The following is a 17321-nucleotide window of genomic DNA, read 5'->3' as shown; positions in this document are numbered from 1 at the left end:
AGTATCACTTGGTTCGAAAGTCATCAGATTTCCTTATGAAAGCGAAACGAAATTTTCAACTGGTAAAGCAACTCATTCAGCCACGAAGAATATTCATTGATCTTTTTCAAGCTCAAATAAAACTGTACAGGGTGAAATCATCTTAACAAATATAAGGTAAGAATGGTCATAAAAGGGTGGGTATGAAAAAACGTATGTTATTAAAGGATCTGTCACAATGACGTTAATTTACCTCCGAGTCTCACTGATCTCAGAGTAATATGTGGTTTTAGAAAACTCAGTTCTAAATTTTTTTCTGTCCCATGTATTTGTTTGTACTTAGAATATTTCTATTCGTAAAAATCAACAAATTGATATTAGGAGGTTTGTTTTGGGTGTTTTCAAGGAGGAGTAAAATAGAAATTTTCATTAAAATGCCACTGATGGATTCCTTCAAACTGCTTAAGAGTATCATGAGATGTTTGCTTAGAAATGTCAAGCGATGCTAATAATTGGTGTTCTTACGTATTGACCCTTGCTGTCACGCCACAGTTGTCACGAAGACAACATATTCTACGAAACCAGCCCGACCTCCCAATCTTTTTAACATGTTTATGTGGTTCAAGTATGATCACTGAAAAACCAACGCAATTTTTAGCATTACTTGACATTTCTAAACAAACATCTGATACTCTTTAAAAGTTTGAAGGAACCTTTCAGTGACAGTTTGATGATTTGTGACTTCCGGTCTTAAGAGTGGTTTAGCAAGAGGACGGGAAAGTCCGTTGACAACGGCGCTCCCGCTAAAAATACCGTTAAGAAACTGGGTAGTGGTCGTCGCCTGGTTATGCCTCAGAAGTGACTTAGCAGTCGTTGCAACGAACCGTCAACGTTATATTTGTTCTTGAATATCTTAACCTCGGCTCTCTAAAGATCACCATCACCTTTGTCTTAACGGTGGCCAATTTACGTTATCAACTCACTTGATAATACCAAATTTCCTTGAGTTGTCTGTACTTTTTACTGTAAATCTCAATTCTACAAGTCTGCGTGTGAACAGTCCTTGAATAAAGAGACCACAACACTCTCGTCCCGTTGGACCGTCAATGTTCCTTCAGGTTGGTTAGAAGCTTATAGCTTACAGGTTACATGTGGCTGGTATAGACTAAAGCTAAAGCTTACTCTCTGTCTTCCGGCGAAAACCGGAGTTCAACTATTTGTACACAAAATTAATAATGTGTTTATTTCAGCACATTTCGTTTGAAGACAATCGCTGCGCAGGGGATATTCCTCGTCTAACCAGGTCTTCTTAGCCTAGTGAAATGTTCTACTGACGCTCAAGAGGATCTGTGAGGGGTTACAGGAAATCTTGCGATACATGAAAAGATTGATTTGTTTAAAAAGGTTAGTAAGAAACCGAGTAAGTGTCAGAAGCCATAAACCCGAAGACAAAGAGTTGGTGTCCCAAACTTGAGACGCTCCATTAAACCTTAGGAGTGGATTCCTCTCAATTTAAGATCTGCCCTCTCTTCCGACAACAAAATACTTCCTGTAGAGTTTCCTCGACCTTTTCTGTTAACAGCATAAACTGCCAAACACTGCTAGTAGTACACTTTGGTAGTACAGAAGTGCGATACAATTGTTAGCTCGAGACAGTATGAGACTGAAATGGTGTGCTTAAGCATTAAATGTTATCGTGATACATTAAAGTCGTTTATCACCTACAGTGCTTCCTTGTGGAGATCAATGAGAACGAATCAGCGTCGATAATCGGCTCAAAACTGAACCCTCTCTTCTGCGACGATGAATAGGTACAAATGGGTCGCTTAAGGAGCGATGCACAAATGCATATATATATTCACACTTTCTGCCGGAGTTCTTGTGATCTTGCTTTTCCTGACAAGATTCTGCAAGGAGTTTCAAAAGAAAAATGGCAGCCCAAAAACTTTTGAATTTTTTCTCGAACAAAGTAATACAAGAGCACCTTTGATTAAAATAACTGATTTGATTTGCAGTTCTTAAAGCATGAAAACACTTATGACAAAACGCGCTTTGAGAATCTATTAATACGTCTTTCGCGTCGTCGGTTCCATTAACACGAGTTTTAATCTTAGCAAAGCTGCTCTTCGGCTGTATTTATGAAAGCGATTTCATCAACAATCACAACTTGACGATTAGCGTGCTGTTCAGCGAGGCGAATGCGGGGAGAGTCGGGGCTGGGAACTAATGTTTCGCCGCTCGTTCCACTTTGTAAGCGGGAGATCTGTTCTGAGGCTACTAGTTGTCGAGGAGCGTTTTCTAGTGCCACCATGGACGAAGGCAAGCGAGAGGTACTTATCATTCTTCAATAAGGAGGGGGGCTTTGGGATTTTTGGTTTTGCGGTTTAGATCGGTAAAGAGGGTGGCGGGACAAAGAAAACTAACGAACTGGATGGTAGTAAATGAATGAAGAAATACAATAATTTGCGTACAATAATACAATAATACGTAACTTGCTAAAGGCTTCATGAACTGAAAAACGTGTCCACTTCTCGCAGTTAGGTCAGGGTATGAATTCAATAATAAAGTTCACTGCTACTTATGATGGACGACAACGATTTCTTTGGATCACATACAAAGACATAGATAAATGAAAATATTTTATTCATGCGAACATGAAAGGCTTTCCATCGAATACGCTGTGCAAATGACTACTGAAAAGAAAATCTCGAAAGATGACCAAAATGAATTTAAATGTTAGCCTAAAAGTATTTGAACTCCTACAAAAGCTCTTTAAGCTATTTGGTAGTTGTTTCCATCTTAGTCATCACCTTCGCCCATTGAGATATTTGTAATTCCTTTGATATCCAGTTCAAGACAGTTCTCACCCTTCAGGACATCCTACAAAAAAATAAAACAAACGGTAATAAGCCTATGCATTAGATAAAGGTAAAGAACAAATTCTTCATTCATTTCTTTTTACTCATTGAACGATACACAGCTCTACTGATCATGAATGTGAAAATTTGTATTAAATATTCCTTCTCCCGTTGGATCCATTTTTTTAAGCATTTTCATCAATGTTTGTCAAGTATCATGATGTAATTTCTTTAATCCTGACTTCAAAAGTAATTTAAAGTGATTTGTGATGTTCTTTAACACAAACAAAGTCCTCTTCCTTCACTCAATCGCAACTGAACACAACACACCCATAAATAGGTCAACCCATCAGTGGACCATCTTAGTAACTTACTCCACATAAGTACCATCGTCGCGCTAATTAACTTGCAATAAAAGTTACGTCATCTTCGATACCAACAAGATAAACTAGTGAAACAAACATTATTGAGCATATGAGCCCACAAAGAGCTCTTCATCTATTTCCTTCTACTCTTTCCCGATCAAATTCCAGTTCCTGATGCAAGGAGTACAGACAATCACAAGCTTTTTCGGTGACTATTAAATTCTTACGCTTTTCCTCTTTATTTTTTCCTCGAGTGACTCCAAAAGCTCAGAAAATGATGGACGCTTTGTAGAATCCAAACTCCAGCATGACTTCATCATATCGTAGCTGTGAAAAGAAAAACGATTCTGTTTAGTCGCACCTCAGAGTTGAACAACTGTGGCAGACCGGGGTCTTATTCCATTCAAGATTATTTACATTTCATCTGGGCATCCATCCGGCTTGGCTAAAGTTTTTTCTGCTTTCAGAAATTCTATTATTTCCATTCCGCCAAGACCAGAATACGGCATTTTACCTTGAAAGGAAAGTTAAAGAGTTCAGTCTTTGTTAATGGTTTAATCGGCAGCTTGTCTCAGTAAGACGACTAATGATAATTATTATACAGTAGACTTACTTTGAAAACTCTAATAAGTCGAGAGCATACGTGCAATATACAATAGCGTGTGCAGTTGACATGATAACCCTATATCTGCAGCAGATATTTAACATGACGATGAGGATGATGATGTTTTGTTTGGGTATTCGAAATCTGAACTTACTCACATATCCTTTAATATGAAATAGGTAAAAAGTCTCTATGCTAAAACTGTTTACCTCCAGATTCAATCTCCCATAATAACACTCCAAAGGACCATCTGTCGCAAAACAGCACTATTAGGTCATTTTACAATGAAAACAAATTTATTTCTAACGGAATTATGATTCCAAATTGCAATAACGCTATAACCCCACCATTATTACTAGCTATATCTCGATATGACCAGTATTTAAAGGAAAGCATGACTCTGATATAGCATCTGAGCTATATCTTAACATTACAACAGTGCATCAGTATGCTTAGAGCACCCGACTTGTTCTTAGAGCTTCATTATCATGACGAGGGAAGTATCTGCTGCTTAATTTCAATGGAAAACACTCAGAGACCATAAAATAGCTTCAAAGCTTAATCAGTTTTTAGGACCCCTATTCGCTTATAGGATGTAGCTTTACAATTTTAACTTTCCCTCATAATTCCTCACAGAGTTAACTTACACATCTGTTTTAGTATTGTACGTGTAATCCTCCAAAGACTCAAGAGCCATCCAGCGAACTGGTAATATTCCCTTTTTTTGGAAGAAAAATTTTAAAGCACAGTTTAAGTAAAAACAATCCAGTTTGAAATAATACTGAAAAATAGTACTACGAAAAATCATGAATTTTTAAAGTTGTACGTTGAGACGACATCGGCTCAGGGAGATAAACTGAGATTGCGAGGACCACAAGGGGACTCAGCACCGCCAAAGGATCCCCGAATGCGTTAATTGCTTGAAACGAATTGGAAAAAGTCTGCTGGATATCTGATTAATGAGAATATCAGCTGTTATTTACGAGTGTCTTCTGCTATGGATAGTGAATGTAAATAGCAGTTTCTGGAAATTTCTAGAACGCTAACTCACGGTGACATGGATACTCGAACCTTCTAATAACATACAATGGAACATTCTAGAAAATTCTGTTAGGTTTTGTAATAATGGTGTAATTCTACTGAAATAGTTGTGTTGTAATCTTCTAGAATTTCCAAAATACTTTAGAGAATTTTTATTGTTTTCATTGTTATTGCTTTCATTTCATAAGAGTCGCTTATTCGTAAGATTTAACATATATTAAGACGAAGTTCGAAGATCGTTTTCATATTCATTTTAGACGCGTTGCTTCATAAGGTAGGTGGGTTTAAAGAGCAAAGTGTTCTTTCTGTCGGTTAACGTGTACCGTAACACTTCAAAGGAGGTTGAATCTTTGCAATACGATGTAGCTGGAACTACAGATTTTAGCATGCATTCCATGAAATAAAAAATAAGCAATAGTTTGTCGTTTTAACTACTCTTCCCATTTTTTAAACACGAGAATACTGTATATACCCCGGATGTACTTTCGTATTCACCACTTTCGTAGACATCACGTGACAGACCGAAGTCGGAAACCATGGCAACATTCTTTTCGCCAAGAAGCACGTTTCTTGCTGCAAGGTCACGATGAACACACTAAGAAAGAGAAGCCAAATGAAATCAAATAATCCTCTAGAAAGTAAATATTTCTCTAAATTCGTTATTGGATCTTGAACCTTTTTGCTGGCCAGGTGTAGCATTCCACGAGCTACATCTCTTGCGATCTTCACTTTGTCTTGGGGCGTGAAGTTCATTTCCTTTTTCGAAACACTGTCGTATGGATTTTCTCTATTCTTCTTCAGTTGGTGCAACAAACAGCCATTCGGGGCCAAAGTGACAATCATCAATACTGGCTCTAGAATTTGTGACAAAGTTAAATATTAAAGTCGTGAATCAAGAATTGCAGTAAAGTGTTGAACTGTTTGTGTTGCATAATTGGGAATTTATTATTACAAAGAAGGACGAAACTTGAAAGGAAACTTCAGGTAGAACATCAATAAATATCAACTAAAAGTTACCAGTCTTGGTACAAGCTCCAATAAGACTTAAGACATTGGGATGTTCACCAACTGCGACCATGACTGCAAGCTCGTTAATCAGGTCCCGTCTCTCTGTTTCTGTAGCATTCACTACAAAGAAATATTCTAAGCTTTACTGATATCCAAGGGGCAGGAAATGTGTTTACAAATTTGTATCAAACACTTGAAAGGCATCTAATGCATTTACTTTTAATCAAGAAATCATCAACCAATCATAAATTTTGTAAATCGATCATTCACTTATTAATTTACTGAGCTTATTAACTAAGAAAATCAGTCAAGCAATCAAATTTAAAGCTTCATCAAGAATGTTTACCTTTAAGTTTTTTTACTGCGCACGCTCTCACTTGTTCTCCCACGCGTACCAAGCCTTTGTACACTTCCCCAAATGCACCTTCTCCCAGCTTGTCTTGGAGAGTAACATCTGATCTGGGAATTTCCGCGCAGTCTCCAACTTTCATGGAGAGCTCAATCTTCAAGAACAATGCAACCGCGAATGACTCTTTCAAACATTAGATCACTGAATAACTTTATCAAAAAATTCAAGTCAAATTACCTCTTCTCTCTTCTGTTTTGATTTACATATTGGCCGAAACTTTAAGCAAATAGCCAATATAAATACAGCGGCTAAGAACAAGGGTAAGACTATAACCAACATCAAATCTCTGATGAATCTGTCTGTAATTTGGAAAAAAGCAAATGCTTATCGTAAGCAAATAACATGAAGCATTAACCTTTCCCGTACAAGCGTTTTGGTCAATTTGTGTCTTCAGTAAGAAAAATAGACAACTTGAAACTTTTTTTCCTTGATACCTTTGTTTTCACGTTTGAACTCTTTTATATTACATTAATTTGAGAACAAAGAAAATTACAGCGAAATTATTTAATACTATTGAACACAAGTATCAAACACTATGATCGCGTCTTGTCCTAGCGTTGGATGACATCAGTTGTTATTGTTGACAATTCCCTTCCCTTTTCTCTAGCTTGGTGAATTTTCGAACAATTTCCTTTTGGAAGGTACCTGTACACATGTAAAGATCAACTTGGTGCTGGTCATTTGGGGAGGAAGAAACCCACTCTGGGTGTTATTATTACCTGGCAGTGTCTTTTGTGTTAACAATACACCCTCTGACCTCCCATACTTATTGTTGCTTGATAATCTGATGGTGTATTCTGTGGAGGGATCTAAGTTCTCCATAATCATCGTGGTCTCAGGGTAAGGAATTGTCCAAAGTGCGGTAAAGTTCTTCAGTCTTGATATCTTTCGTTCTATAATGTAGTTTTGTATCTGGTATAAGCTGCCATACTCTGGCTCCTCCCATGTCAAAATAAGATATTTTTTCTGTGCATTCTTTACGGAGAAACTTTTAGGAGACCTCGGTATTTCTAGCGAAAGAAGGAAGAATCAACAATACATAACTAAAAAACAGCAGCTTTAAAACTACACAACCCATATTATGTGGAGTCATTCATTTTTTTTTTCGGGGGGGGGGGGGGGGAGGAGATGATCTGAGAGTAGGGTAGTTCTTATACGCATCTAAAAAGCTTTACCTACCCTGAACCCATATGGAAGTAATTTTAAGCCGATTTCCAAACGACGAACGCATCCGTCCTATAAAATGATTAAGAGCATCATCGTTGTCGGTTGTGTTCGTATTTATTGCTGCAAGGACTTTAATGTCTGCCCTCAGGCTGCCATTTCTAAAAAAAAAATTAACAAAGTTCTCAAGAATACTTCATCAGCGGTAAATAAGATAATGTTTGTCATGAAAGCTGCTTTTCTCGAATGAACCATTGAAAGTAAGGGTGTTTAGAAACCAAAAAGTGGCCAATATAGGCTTTAAATGGCCAACGAAATCTTTAAACGAGGATAAAAATAGTTTCTTACCTAAAATGTATAGTTATGACGTCATATGTCTTCAAAATAGAAGATTTGTTGAGGTGGTGTTTTATCTAAAAGAAACAAATGTTTTGTTCAAAAACAGAGCATGCAAAAATTTGAAAGCACTACTTTGCCATACACCAATCAAAATTTTATCAAACCAATTGTTCCTTACTGAAATTCTAATGAGTTCAGCCATTTCCAAGAACCTTTTACTGCTACTGTTGAGTAGATCGCGACTAAAATCAGAATCTATAATCAGCTGGAAGTCAACTTGTAATATTTCCTCACCTGAAAATCAACCAAAGAACACAGGGAAGAGATAAAAAGATAAAAAAGGAACACAGATGGATGAAAAAGAAATAGAAAATTACAAACTAAAAAATTTGTTTGGCTGGTTCAAGAATTCCAAACAGTAAAATACGGCTAGTTTAATGCTAAAAGGATGAGACTTCCAGTTATAAAAGCGGAAGAGAGAAATATGATATGAAGTTCCACCCGTCACGATCAGTGGCATTTGACCTCATTTCCCCACTCATGATAATATAGTTATAGCATCTGCTTGCAACGTGTCATTGGCACCCGGATATCAACAAAGCTCTCAACTGTCGACTGTCAGTTTAATTGAAAGTAGTATATACCCCACATACCAGAAGACAGAGTTTTTAAAACAAGGACCGTGCTACTTCGCCCGTGGCCAATTTTATTGAACCCATTGACCATAATCTCGTATGCTGTGTTTGGAACAAGCTTCGTCAGAACATCCTGAGTCAGGTTGCTCGTTGTGTTTGCTTCATCATAGAGCTCGGACCCTTTGCTCCGGTATTGAATCCGATAACCCAATAGTTTTTCTTCATGACGAGAGGGAGGTATGTTCTTCCATGAGATTAAAATGGCTGTTGAATTGAGAGGATGGCCTTTAAGGAAAGTGGGAGCCTCTTCTGGAACTGGTAACAAAAGGATAAGTAAAAACACTCTTTATCTCTTAAACATTTTGGTTCACAGTAAAGAAGATTGTGTTCCTTTAGTTGAACTGGGGCAGAATCTGGAGTCCGAGAGGACTGAGATCATGTTACATTAAAGCCATCGATAAACGATAGAGATCTCTAAACAATAATCTTTCAGCTGCTTAGTCATTATACCATGATCAAAGAAAGCCTTGGAATTAATCTGCTTAAGTCTACTCTTGATCTGCGTTTTCTCTAAGACCGACCTTGAGTAATATTGTGAAATCTTCTACGAAATTTGTCTCCACATGAAACAAAGCGAAGGAAATGATGTCACAAAATATGACATCCTAAACTGTTTTTCGTCAGTATCTGAATAATATGTCTGTATATTATGTTCTAAAAAGAGTTTTAAAATGATTCTTTAATTTCATTTATACTTTCAATCTTCCATTTTTACTTGCGCTCTTTGGCTCTCGCATAAGTTCTCTTAATGACTAAATTTACCTCTAGAGGGACATCGAGGTACGTTGCAGTATTCCCATCGAACATTTGGGTCAGTTGTATAACACCATGGTCCATCCGGGGCACTGCTGTCTGGGTTACGACACATGTTCGAGTCATTTTTGAAATTAGCGACATCTTTAGGAATCCGCCAGTGACGATGAGGACACTGAGATTTCCACGACTGACATGTACGACCAGACCGAGTGACGTTCATGTTGCCACGGTAACCAACTCCCACACCGTAGTAACAATCTGACATAAATCACATCTAGATTTTAAGGTACTGTCAAAGTAGCAGGGACTTGTTTAAGGCACTAGTCCGCCTTGCGGTTAACACGATGGGACCAGTTGTGGGGACAAGTCCCTTGAAGAGTTTCACTGCTGGTACCTGTTTCACATCGAAATAGCAAAATTTATGGCGCTTTCACTAAAATTCAGCGAACAAGGAGCGATCCTAAACAGTGGAACTGAATTTAGAAAATTAACCCCAAAACATAGAAGAAAACGGTCACGTCAATAAAACAGCATCTTTTCTATCTATAAAATTGGTCAGTCATTCACAATTTTTTTTGTGTTGTTTTTTTGACGAAGGTTCTGTATACTGTATACGCCATGGGAACTAAAATACTGTTCAATGATTGGATTACTCTCATTTAGTCGCAATTGCTAGGACTTGTCGCCTTAACAGTTCATACACAGGGACCTGGATAATTTGGGGGAACAAGTCCCGGGAACTTGTTGAATTCGTGGACCATATTTTGTTACCTGCAACTACATTTTGTGGTGAAACTGGGTAGTTCATACGAAAGGACTTGGTCCTCGGGACTAGTCACAGGAACTAGTTGCAGGGACTACTCCCTTCATTTGTGTCAACCTCAAAGGACTTGAAGTGCTAGACCGTGGAGTGATGTCGACCGGGATGGCGAGAAGCCTGGATAAAATGTTAGTTACTTTATGTCATCGCTTGAAGCATAACTTAACATATATAGAAATCATCTATTTTTTTTTATCAAATCTTGATCTTTTTGTTCAAAGCACTGTGGACGCATCAGACTGCATCCTACTAGAGAACGTAGAAAAACAGTTCAACAGACCTGTACTTTCAGTGTCATCGCCTATGGGAAATGGAGAAAAGTGAGAGTAGCTGAGGTCAGAAAATATAAAATTGTCTCATCGATATGATGGGCTAAATATATTACAGCTATTTCCTGGCGTTTGATTTTTTTATATGTTTGTGTCTTCACACAAGCCAATGCACGTGGCTCACATGCTGCCGGAGCGTTCCTTCTTTTCGTGACATTAATTAACGGCTATTTACCAAAGTGGAGGTGGTTACTGGTGGATATTTACCGAGCTGCGAAGCGGCGAGATAAATATCCACCGCTAACCACGGACACTGTGGTGAATAGGTGTTTTAGTAAGTACTAAAATAGTAGGGTGATATAGCACATAAAAGATGATTTTAACTCATTTATTCTTGCAACGATCACAATATTTTCGGGTGCAAATTCCGCGCGAATTGATCGGAGGTAAAGAGCAAAGAATTTTCGGAGATTGAGCAGCCAATCAGAACGCGCCTCCAAAGCTATCCACTGTTTTAGAATATACTAAGTATAACTATTCCCCAACGATGGGATTCTTATCAATCGCTAGTAACCTCTCCCCCCTCCTCCCTCTGCACTTCAGAAAATTTCCCCGACAAATCGCTGGTACCCATTAATACACCTGGGAGGGGAGAGGCACCACATGGTGCAATATATCTTCTCCCAGATACACAGCGCAATGAACCTGTTAAACCCAAAGGGTTCTTTAACTCTCAAACAACATGAACAGATGATGAGGGTAACTTTTTCAAATAAAGGAGTTAATGATGACGCTGCTATACCTACCAGGAAGATCGTACCATTGATGGCACTCAGGAGCATCGCCACCATTAGCTGAAGCAAATTTAGAGCTCGAGCAATTTAACATGTCTATGAAGTATTGAAAGGCCGGTAGTCCTCTGATCAAGGCAATTTCCCTTTGGCAAACGACTTGCAAATATTCGCATGAGCTGCGACAAATACGGCGCTCTTTAAGCTGAGCCAATGATTCATCGCAGTGGGGGAAAATATAGGCACAGAACAAGTCTTTAACTGGGAGCCTGCACTCCGGCGCCATCCCACTGAAAACTTTAAAGTAACGGTTAAAGTTCACAGCTTCCCTTTCACCAGATTCCAATGTGGACTGATCACCATAAACGTATAGACTTCTGGTTATGTTTTTGCAGAATTCGCCTTCATACTCGTAAAATATACAGGAAGCGTTTTTTGCGGAGGTATTCACTGGAGGAAATGCTGGAATGCAGCTAAAGATATAGAAACAATGAAAAGGAAATAATGAAGAGGCATGTAATGAATAAATATATGATATAGGAAGATGAATGAATAAACAAGTATATACAACTAAAAGAAATATTATACAGAGCTCTTAGCTTTAGCACTTCAGTGGAATGTTAAGCGTACTAACCTTACATTAGAATGCACTTGATTGGGGTTAATTTCTGTTTATCGGTAAAAGAAAGTAAAGTAAATGATTATTAAAATAATAGTTATTGTAATAAAATTTTATAATAAAACTTTTTAATAGAAAAAGGGGAAAATCTCATTTAATAACATAACCGAGTTTTTATATAACTCCTTATTGATGGATGTACTGCAAACGTGCCATACGTTTTATTTGCCAGGGCAGTTCTTACAGTCTCACACTTAAACTTTGTAGAAATTCAGTTGCCGTGAATAGCTTTTCATCGTTATCTCCCTCCTCCGAGAGTAAGACGTCTCTATCATGTATTATCACTCGGCTGTGATCAGCATAGCATCTGAATCAAAAATGAATAGAACTTTTTCTACCAACCGCAACGAGCCAAGATGGCGCTCAAGAAGGTAAGGGCAACTATGGTCCAGACTTGAGTCATTTCTATGTCGTAAAGGTGGTTACCAGTGGAAAAACTTCAATCTAATATAAAGATGTAAAGACAAACACGAACATTAATTCGCTTACCGTACAGTCAATAACTTTGATACAAAACGGATAAACATTTTAAATTCTAAGCAAACCGAAAAAGAGCGATTAATCAGTAAACTCGATACGCGGAGAGACATGAATATCTATAAATTAGAATCGAGTCATTACATAACACCAAATTGTCATGTATCATCCGAAATCAGCTAAATCAGTTGAATTCGATTATTAAGTTGAAAGAATCTGCACGAACATATTTCTAACGACTCCTACCATTCTTCTCCAGAATATACGTGAACCTGGATGTTATTCTTTCCTGGATCATAATTATCTTAAAGACGACCTGCGATCCCTAATGGAACAATAGGGTTCAGTAGCGCAGAAATTAATTAAAAATGATATACAGATGTCGTTGAAAATGATGTTCGCAGCACTTAAAATGCCAATTTGCTGGACGGCAAATCTGACTCTACACACGCTACGTGGTTAGCCTGTGTAGATATTCTGTTTGAGAATCGCTTTCTCGTTGTACGATATCAGTTTGTCACCCATCGTGGCGGAGATTGGTTTCTAAGTGGATCTAAATATGCTTAAAATACAGTCACCACTGCAAATGAGTTCAACTCAGTTAGGCAACCAAAGTTGTTCTTCACGGCTGTTCTTGACGCCAGTTTAGAGACTAATCACCCCACAAGACCATCCACAAAGTTAAGAGTCTATTGCTTACCAACCCTCTGATAGATGTGGTATTTTCCTCTGCAAATAGTTTATAGCAGGATAAACAATACTCTACCAAAGCGCTGGATCCTGTTTCATACTCAACCCGCTGCGACGTGACGTTTCAGTGAAACCAAGAAAAGCACGTCGTTGTAAATAAACTAAACACAAATATGTGTCAGCCTCTTAAAATGAGAGCAACGCTCGATACAATTTTTGAAGAGAATTCATTTATCCTTTGTAGCACAACATTCGAATAATTTTGCTCGCACGCTTGAACGAATATCACTCACGACTTTGAATATCTTCTAACCGACTACTGTCTTCCCTTACAAGGCTTTTTCCTTTTTGGTTCTGCTCTCTAATACTTCACCATAATTTTCAGCACGAAAGCGTGAGTTAAGAAAGCTGATAGCGAATAAACAGCCAAGCGAACAACACTAACCTCTTGCCATCATTCAGTTGCAAAAATTAACAGAGAAACGAGCAGTATGTCAAGCATGTCAATTCGTGTCTTGACGTGTCGAGAATGACCGAGAGTAGACTCAAATTAATAATTTGTGGCGCGTGACTTGATCGTGATGGGGTGACGTCTGCTTCTATTGCGAACTTGGAGTCAAGTTTTCTGTACCAGTTTCGCACTGAAGCTCATCGAAGGTCTTATTAACTAGTTCCTTGGTGACAAATTAACTAGTTCCTTGGTGACAAATTTAAAGTGTCTGCATACTGCAAGGATAGGAACGTCGATATATGATGCTTTTGCGCAGTGATCATAAACTAAGTCTGTTGTCGTTTGATTTTTGTTTCTATCGTCATATCTCCTCTCCGTATCGTTACGAATCTGTTTCTAGTTTTAGTTTTCTTGGTATCTCAGTAGTTCTAATAATGTCTTTACGAGGGGAGCTCGACAGAACTCGATGTAGGAGGTTTTACCTCATTTTTTTGTGGAAAACGCAAAGGAATCTCTCCTTAATCCAGTAACGACCTTCACCTCGTCTCATTTTATTTTTTACTCCTACAGATTTCAGCAGTTGCACTTTGTATTGGAGGCATAATAATGATGGCTTATGCAGAAGGATTTGCAGGACCCAATGTTGTCGGTGTGATATTGTCCGTAACTGCAGCAATCGGAGCTGCTTTGTATAAGGTAAATTCTGAGAAATACTGGTTGGGTTTTGATCACCGAGATGCCCACTGTGCGAAAGTCTAGAATGAATGCCAGGGATATCCGAGTGCTGAAAACCTTGTAACAACAACAAGAAGAAGCTTTATTACCAAATTAAGAAGTTTAACTTTATTTACACACATGATGTATTAATACAAAAAAGGTAACATTTACTCAAAATAACTGAAAAGCTAATCTAGCTGAGTAAAAGTAAATAATGTTTAAATATAGGACGTAGGTTGGCACCAAAGCTTGAGCAAAGAAAATTATTGGTAAAAAAAAAGAAGAGGACAAAAAATAAATAAATAAAAAAAAGATAAATAAAAAGAAAAAGAAGAAGAGACCAGTTGAAAACTCATGAACAGTAAGACTGTAAGATGTTTAATTTGACTTTGTTTTTAAATGTTTAAGGGGGAGGTGTTTAATGCTTTGTTCAAGATGATTCCAAACTTTTACAGCTGCAAAGCGAATGTTGAATTTACTATAGTTTGTTTTGATGGTATTAATGTAACAGGTTGATTTAGAACCAAGCCTGGTATTATAAGAATGCATAGATGCTACTGTTTGAAAAAAATTTGCAAGGGAAGATGGAAGAAGATTATAGTAATAGTGATACATAAAAAGTGTATTGTGAAGGATAACAAGATCAGTTAATTTAAGAATCTCTAATTCTTTAAAGAGAGGCTCAGATTGTTCATCTCGTTTTGTTTACAGGATCTTATTTTACATGTCGTGAAACTAGAGCAAATATCTAACAGCCTCTTTAGTTTAAGTTATGCAAATTTAGCCGCTTTTCGATTAGTTTATTTCAGCTTGAACTAGGCTTAAATCCAGACACACCCACACTGAATTGATCTTAAAAGAGACCACATACTCTTAACACTTATATCGTACCAAAATTTTGTCTTCTTGGTAGAAACATTAAATCAAAAAAGTATTAGTTCGTAGAATGATACCTGTTTTTTGAAATCCCACGCAAAGTCCTGGAAACGAGCTCGCTTTGGCTCCCGCTTGGTACCATGCCCCGCTCGGGGAGTTCTGGTCGGTTACGCTTCTCTTTTGCTTTTAAGGTCTGGTTTAAAAGGATCATTGGGGATGCTACATTAGGTCAAGTTTCCCTGTTCCTGTCCTGCCTCAGCTTACTCAGCACCGTACTTCTTTGGCCCTTAATCGTCATCTTTCATTATACACGTTGGGAGGAATTCAAATGGGAAGATATCCCCTGGAAATATCTTTGTGGAAATGCAGTTCTGGGAATGATATTCAACTTCCTGATAAACTTAGGCATCGCTTTTACGTACCCCTTGTTCATCTCTCTTGGCACAGTTCTCGGTATTCCTATCAATGCTGTGACAGATTATCTCTTCCGAGGAGCAGCGTTTGGCAGTTATAAAATAGTTGCTGCATTTTCCATCGTGATTGGTTTTCTGTTTATGCTGTTACCAAAAGAGATCGAAAAGACTCTGCAGGAAATATTTTGTTGTCGGAAGAGAGAGCGGATCTTAAATTGAGACTGCGTTTGTTGTGTTAAACAACTTATGAAGGACCCACTCGATGTATTAAAATTCAAACTTGGCTCCGAGGCTTGAGGAATAAAGAAAAAAATCACATCGAGGTTGAGGGATGAATAATTAATTCCTTTTGTTTTATTCTCCTTAGCCTCGGAGCCATGTTAGAATTTTGGAAAAGTTTGGAAAGCCAATAAATGATATTTGGGTCTATTGCTTCTGTCACTTACTTGGTTGCTAACTAAACTTTTGATTTATTATCTTATCATACATCGCAATATTTCCTGTAACTCCTCAAAGATCCTCTTGAACGTCAGCAGAACATTACACCAGGCTAAGAAGACCTGGTTAGACCAGGAATGTCCATTGTGCAACAGCTGTCTTCAAACGAAATGTGCTGAGATAAACACATTATTAATTTTGTGTACAAATAGTTTAGCCTCAGTTTTCACCGGATGTCCGAGAGTAATTAAGCTTAGCATTAGTCCTTATCAGAATTATGTAACTTCTGAGCTGTATACTTCTGTCCAAGCTGAAGGAAGATTGAGTTGAACGGTTCGATACACACACAGGATGAGAGTGTTGCGGTCTCTTTATTCAAGGACTTTTGATTGAGATTTATAGTAAAAAGTGTAGATAACTCAAGGTAATTTGGTATTAGCAACTGAGTCGATAGCGTAAATTGGCCACTGTTAAGAGTTTCAAAGATGACGTTTCAAGTGTTAGCCTTTCGTCAGGAACGTCAGCTTTGATACTCTTAACGGTGGCCAATTTACGCTATCAAATCAGTTGATAATACCGAACTACCTTCTTATACTCTCCCACCGACGCAACATCACAGTTCTTTAGAAAGTTACCCCCTTTATTCCGTTTACGGATTCTTGATATTTCGTCCTGTGCTTTATTCAGTATAAACAAGAATTGACCTTTTTCTGTTTCAAGATACGTCTGTATAGTTGATTAATGTAAATGTGACTAAAAAGAATAATAACAAGAAATACTTCTGTTATAAATCCCAAAGGAATTTTTAAATTAATCTATAATGATGTCAATGTATGGAAAGATGCAACGTTTTAAGGCGATCTGTTGAAGACAAACATTGGTAGTGATTCATTAAAAACGGTAGAGTTTTTTGATACTTGATTCATGAAGGGGGCCGGAATTTTCCTGTTATGTCTAAATTATGTAGCCTGCTAACGAGCTCAATCTCCTCAATAACTAAATCGATCATCTTAAGTATTTGCACATACCGACGAATAGTGCTTTTCGCGCGCGCTGATTGGCTAGTTCGGAAGTGATAGGCAAGTAATATTTATTTTCGAGCTGCCGAAAATGCAAAATGGAAAGTCAAGAGTAAAAAAAAGGGGTTTGGTGGTTTCCGTAAGGTATGTAGTATGGCAATTATTCACCTCGGTAGCGGTGAAATAAGTAGATATTTACCTAGCTCGTCAAAAATCCACCCCTAATCACTTCCACTTCAGTGAATAATTGCCAAATGATACGGAATGATATAAAACAGCGAACAAATAAATTATTGCAACCTGTTTCTCGGGGCTTTCGTCGGCTTCCTTTCAATAATTTACCTAGGCCATCAAAAGCTTTGCCTATCTTTGACGTAAGAATCAATCTTTGTGCTCATCAATCAACTCACTTGAAGACTACTGATCGCGATATATCACGGCTGGGTCAAAATTCATGTCCAAC

The 17321-nt window shown here is 37.8% G+C and overlaps 2 protein-coding genes across 7 annotated transcripts; one reads left to right on the top strand and one right to left on the bottom strand.

Annotated features, from left to right (window-relative positions):
* Positions 1-2601: 2601 nt before the first annotated feature.
* LOC149053876 (angiopoietin-1 receptor-like) lies at positions 2602-13609 on the bottom strand. 6 transcript variants are annotated; one of them, XM_089196869.1, is made up of 21 exons: positions 13390-13609; positions 12120-12221; positions 11733-11766; positions 11114-11571; positions 10319-10339; positions 9225-9476; positions 8421-8717; positions 7946-8061; positions 7777-7841; positions 7444-7589; positions 6984-7274; positions 6442-6563; positions 6202-6358; positions 5865-5975; positions 5523-5701; positions 5320-5442; positions 4454-4524; positions 4016-4056; positions 3620-3716; positions 3430-3529; positions 2602-2859 (listed from the first exon to the last, which is right to left on the bottom strand). In XM_089196869.1, exons 2-21 carry the CDS (start codon positions 12178-12180, stop codon positions 2779-2781), a joined length of 2823 nt encoding a protein of 940 aa, XP_089052995.1. In that variant the 5' UTR covers positions 12181-12221; positions 13390-13609; the 3' UTR covers positions 2602-2778. The 6 variants fall into 6 exon arrangements, 4 of the variants coding, with proteins under 4 accessions (XP_089052995.1, XP_089053014.1, XP_089052999.1 ...); XM_089196888.1 differs by having other exon boundaries at positions 9990-10339; positions 13390-13469; XM_089196873.1 differs by having other exon boundaries at positions 12955-13434.
* On the top strand, positions 12634-15698 carry LOC149053875 (solute carrier family 35 member F3-like). The gene is made up of 3 exons (XM_089183773.1): positions 12634-12684; positions 13966-14091; positions 15180-15698. Exons 1-3 carry the CDS (start codon positions 12634-12636, stop codon positions 15618-15620), a joined length of 618 nt encoding a protein of 205 aa, XP_089039899.1. The 3' UTR covers positions 15621-15698.
* The last annotated feature ends 1623 nt before the right edge of the window (positions 15699-17321 follow it).

The sequence above is a fragment of the Pocillopora damicornis genome, chromosome 1 (genome assembly GCF_964200805.1).
Source record: "Pocillopora damicornis chromosome 1, jaPocDami1.2, whole genome shotgun sequence".
Taxonomy (NCBI): Eukaryota; Metazoa; Cnidaria; class Anthozoa; order Scleractinia; family Pocilloporidae; genus Pocillopora; species Pocillopora damicornis.
The sequence above is the reverse complement of the archived record's forward strand: the minus strand, read 5'-3'. Positions and strand labels throughout refer to the sequence as shown.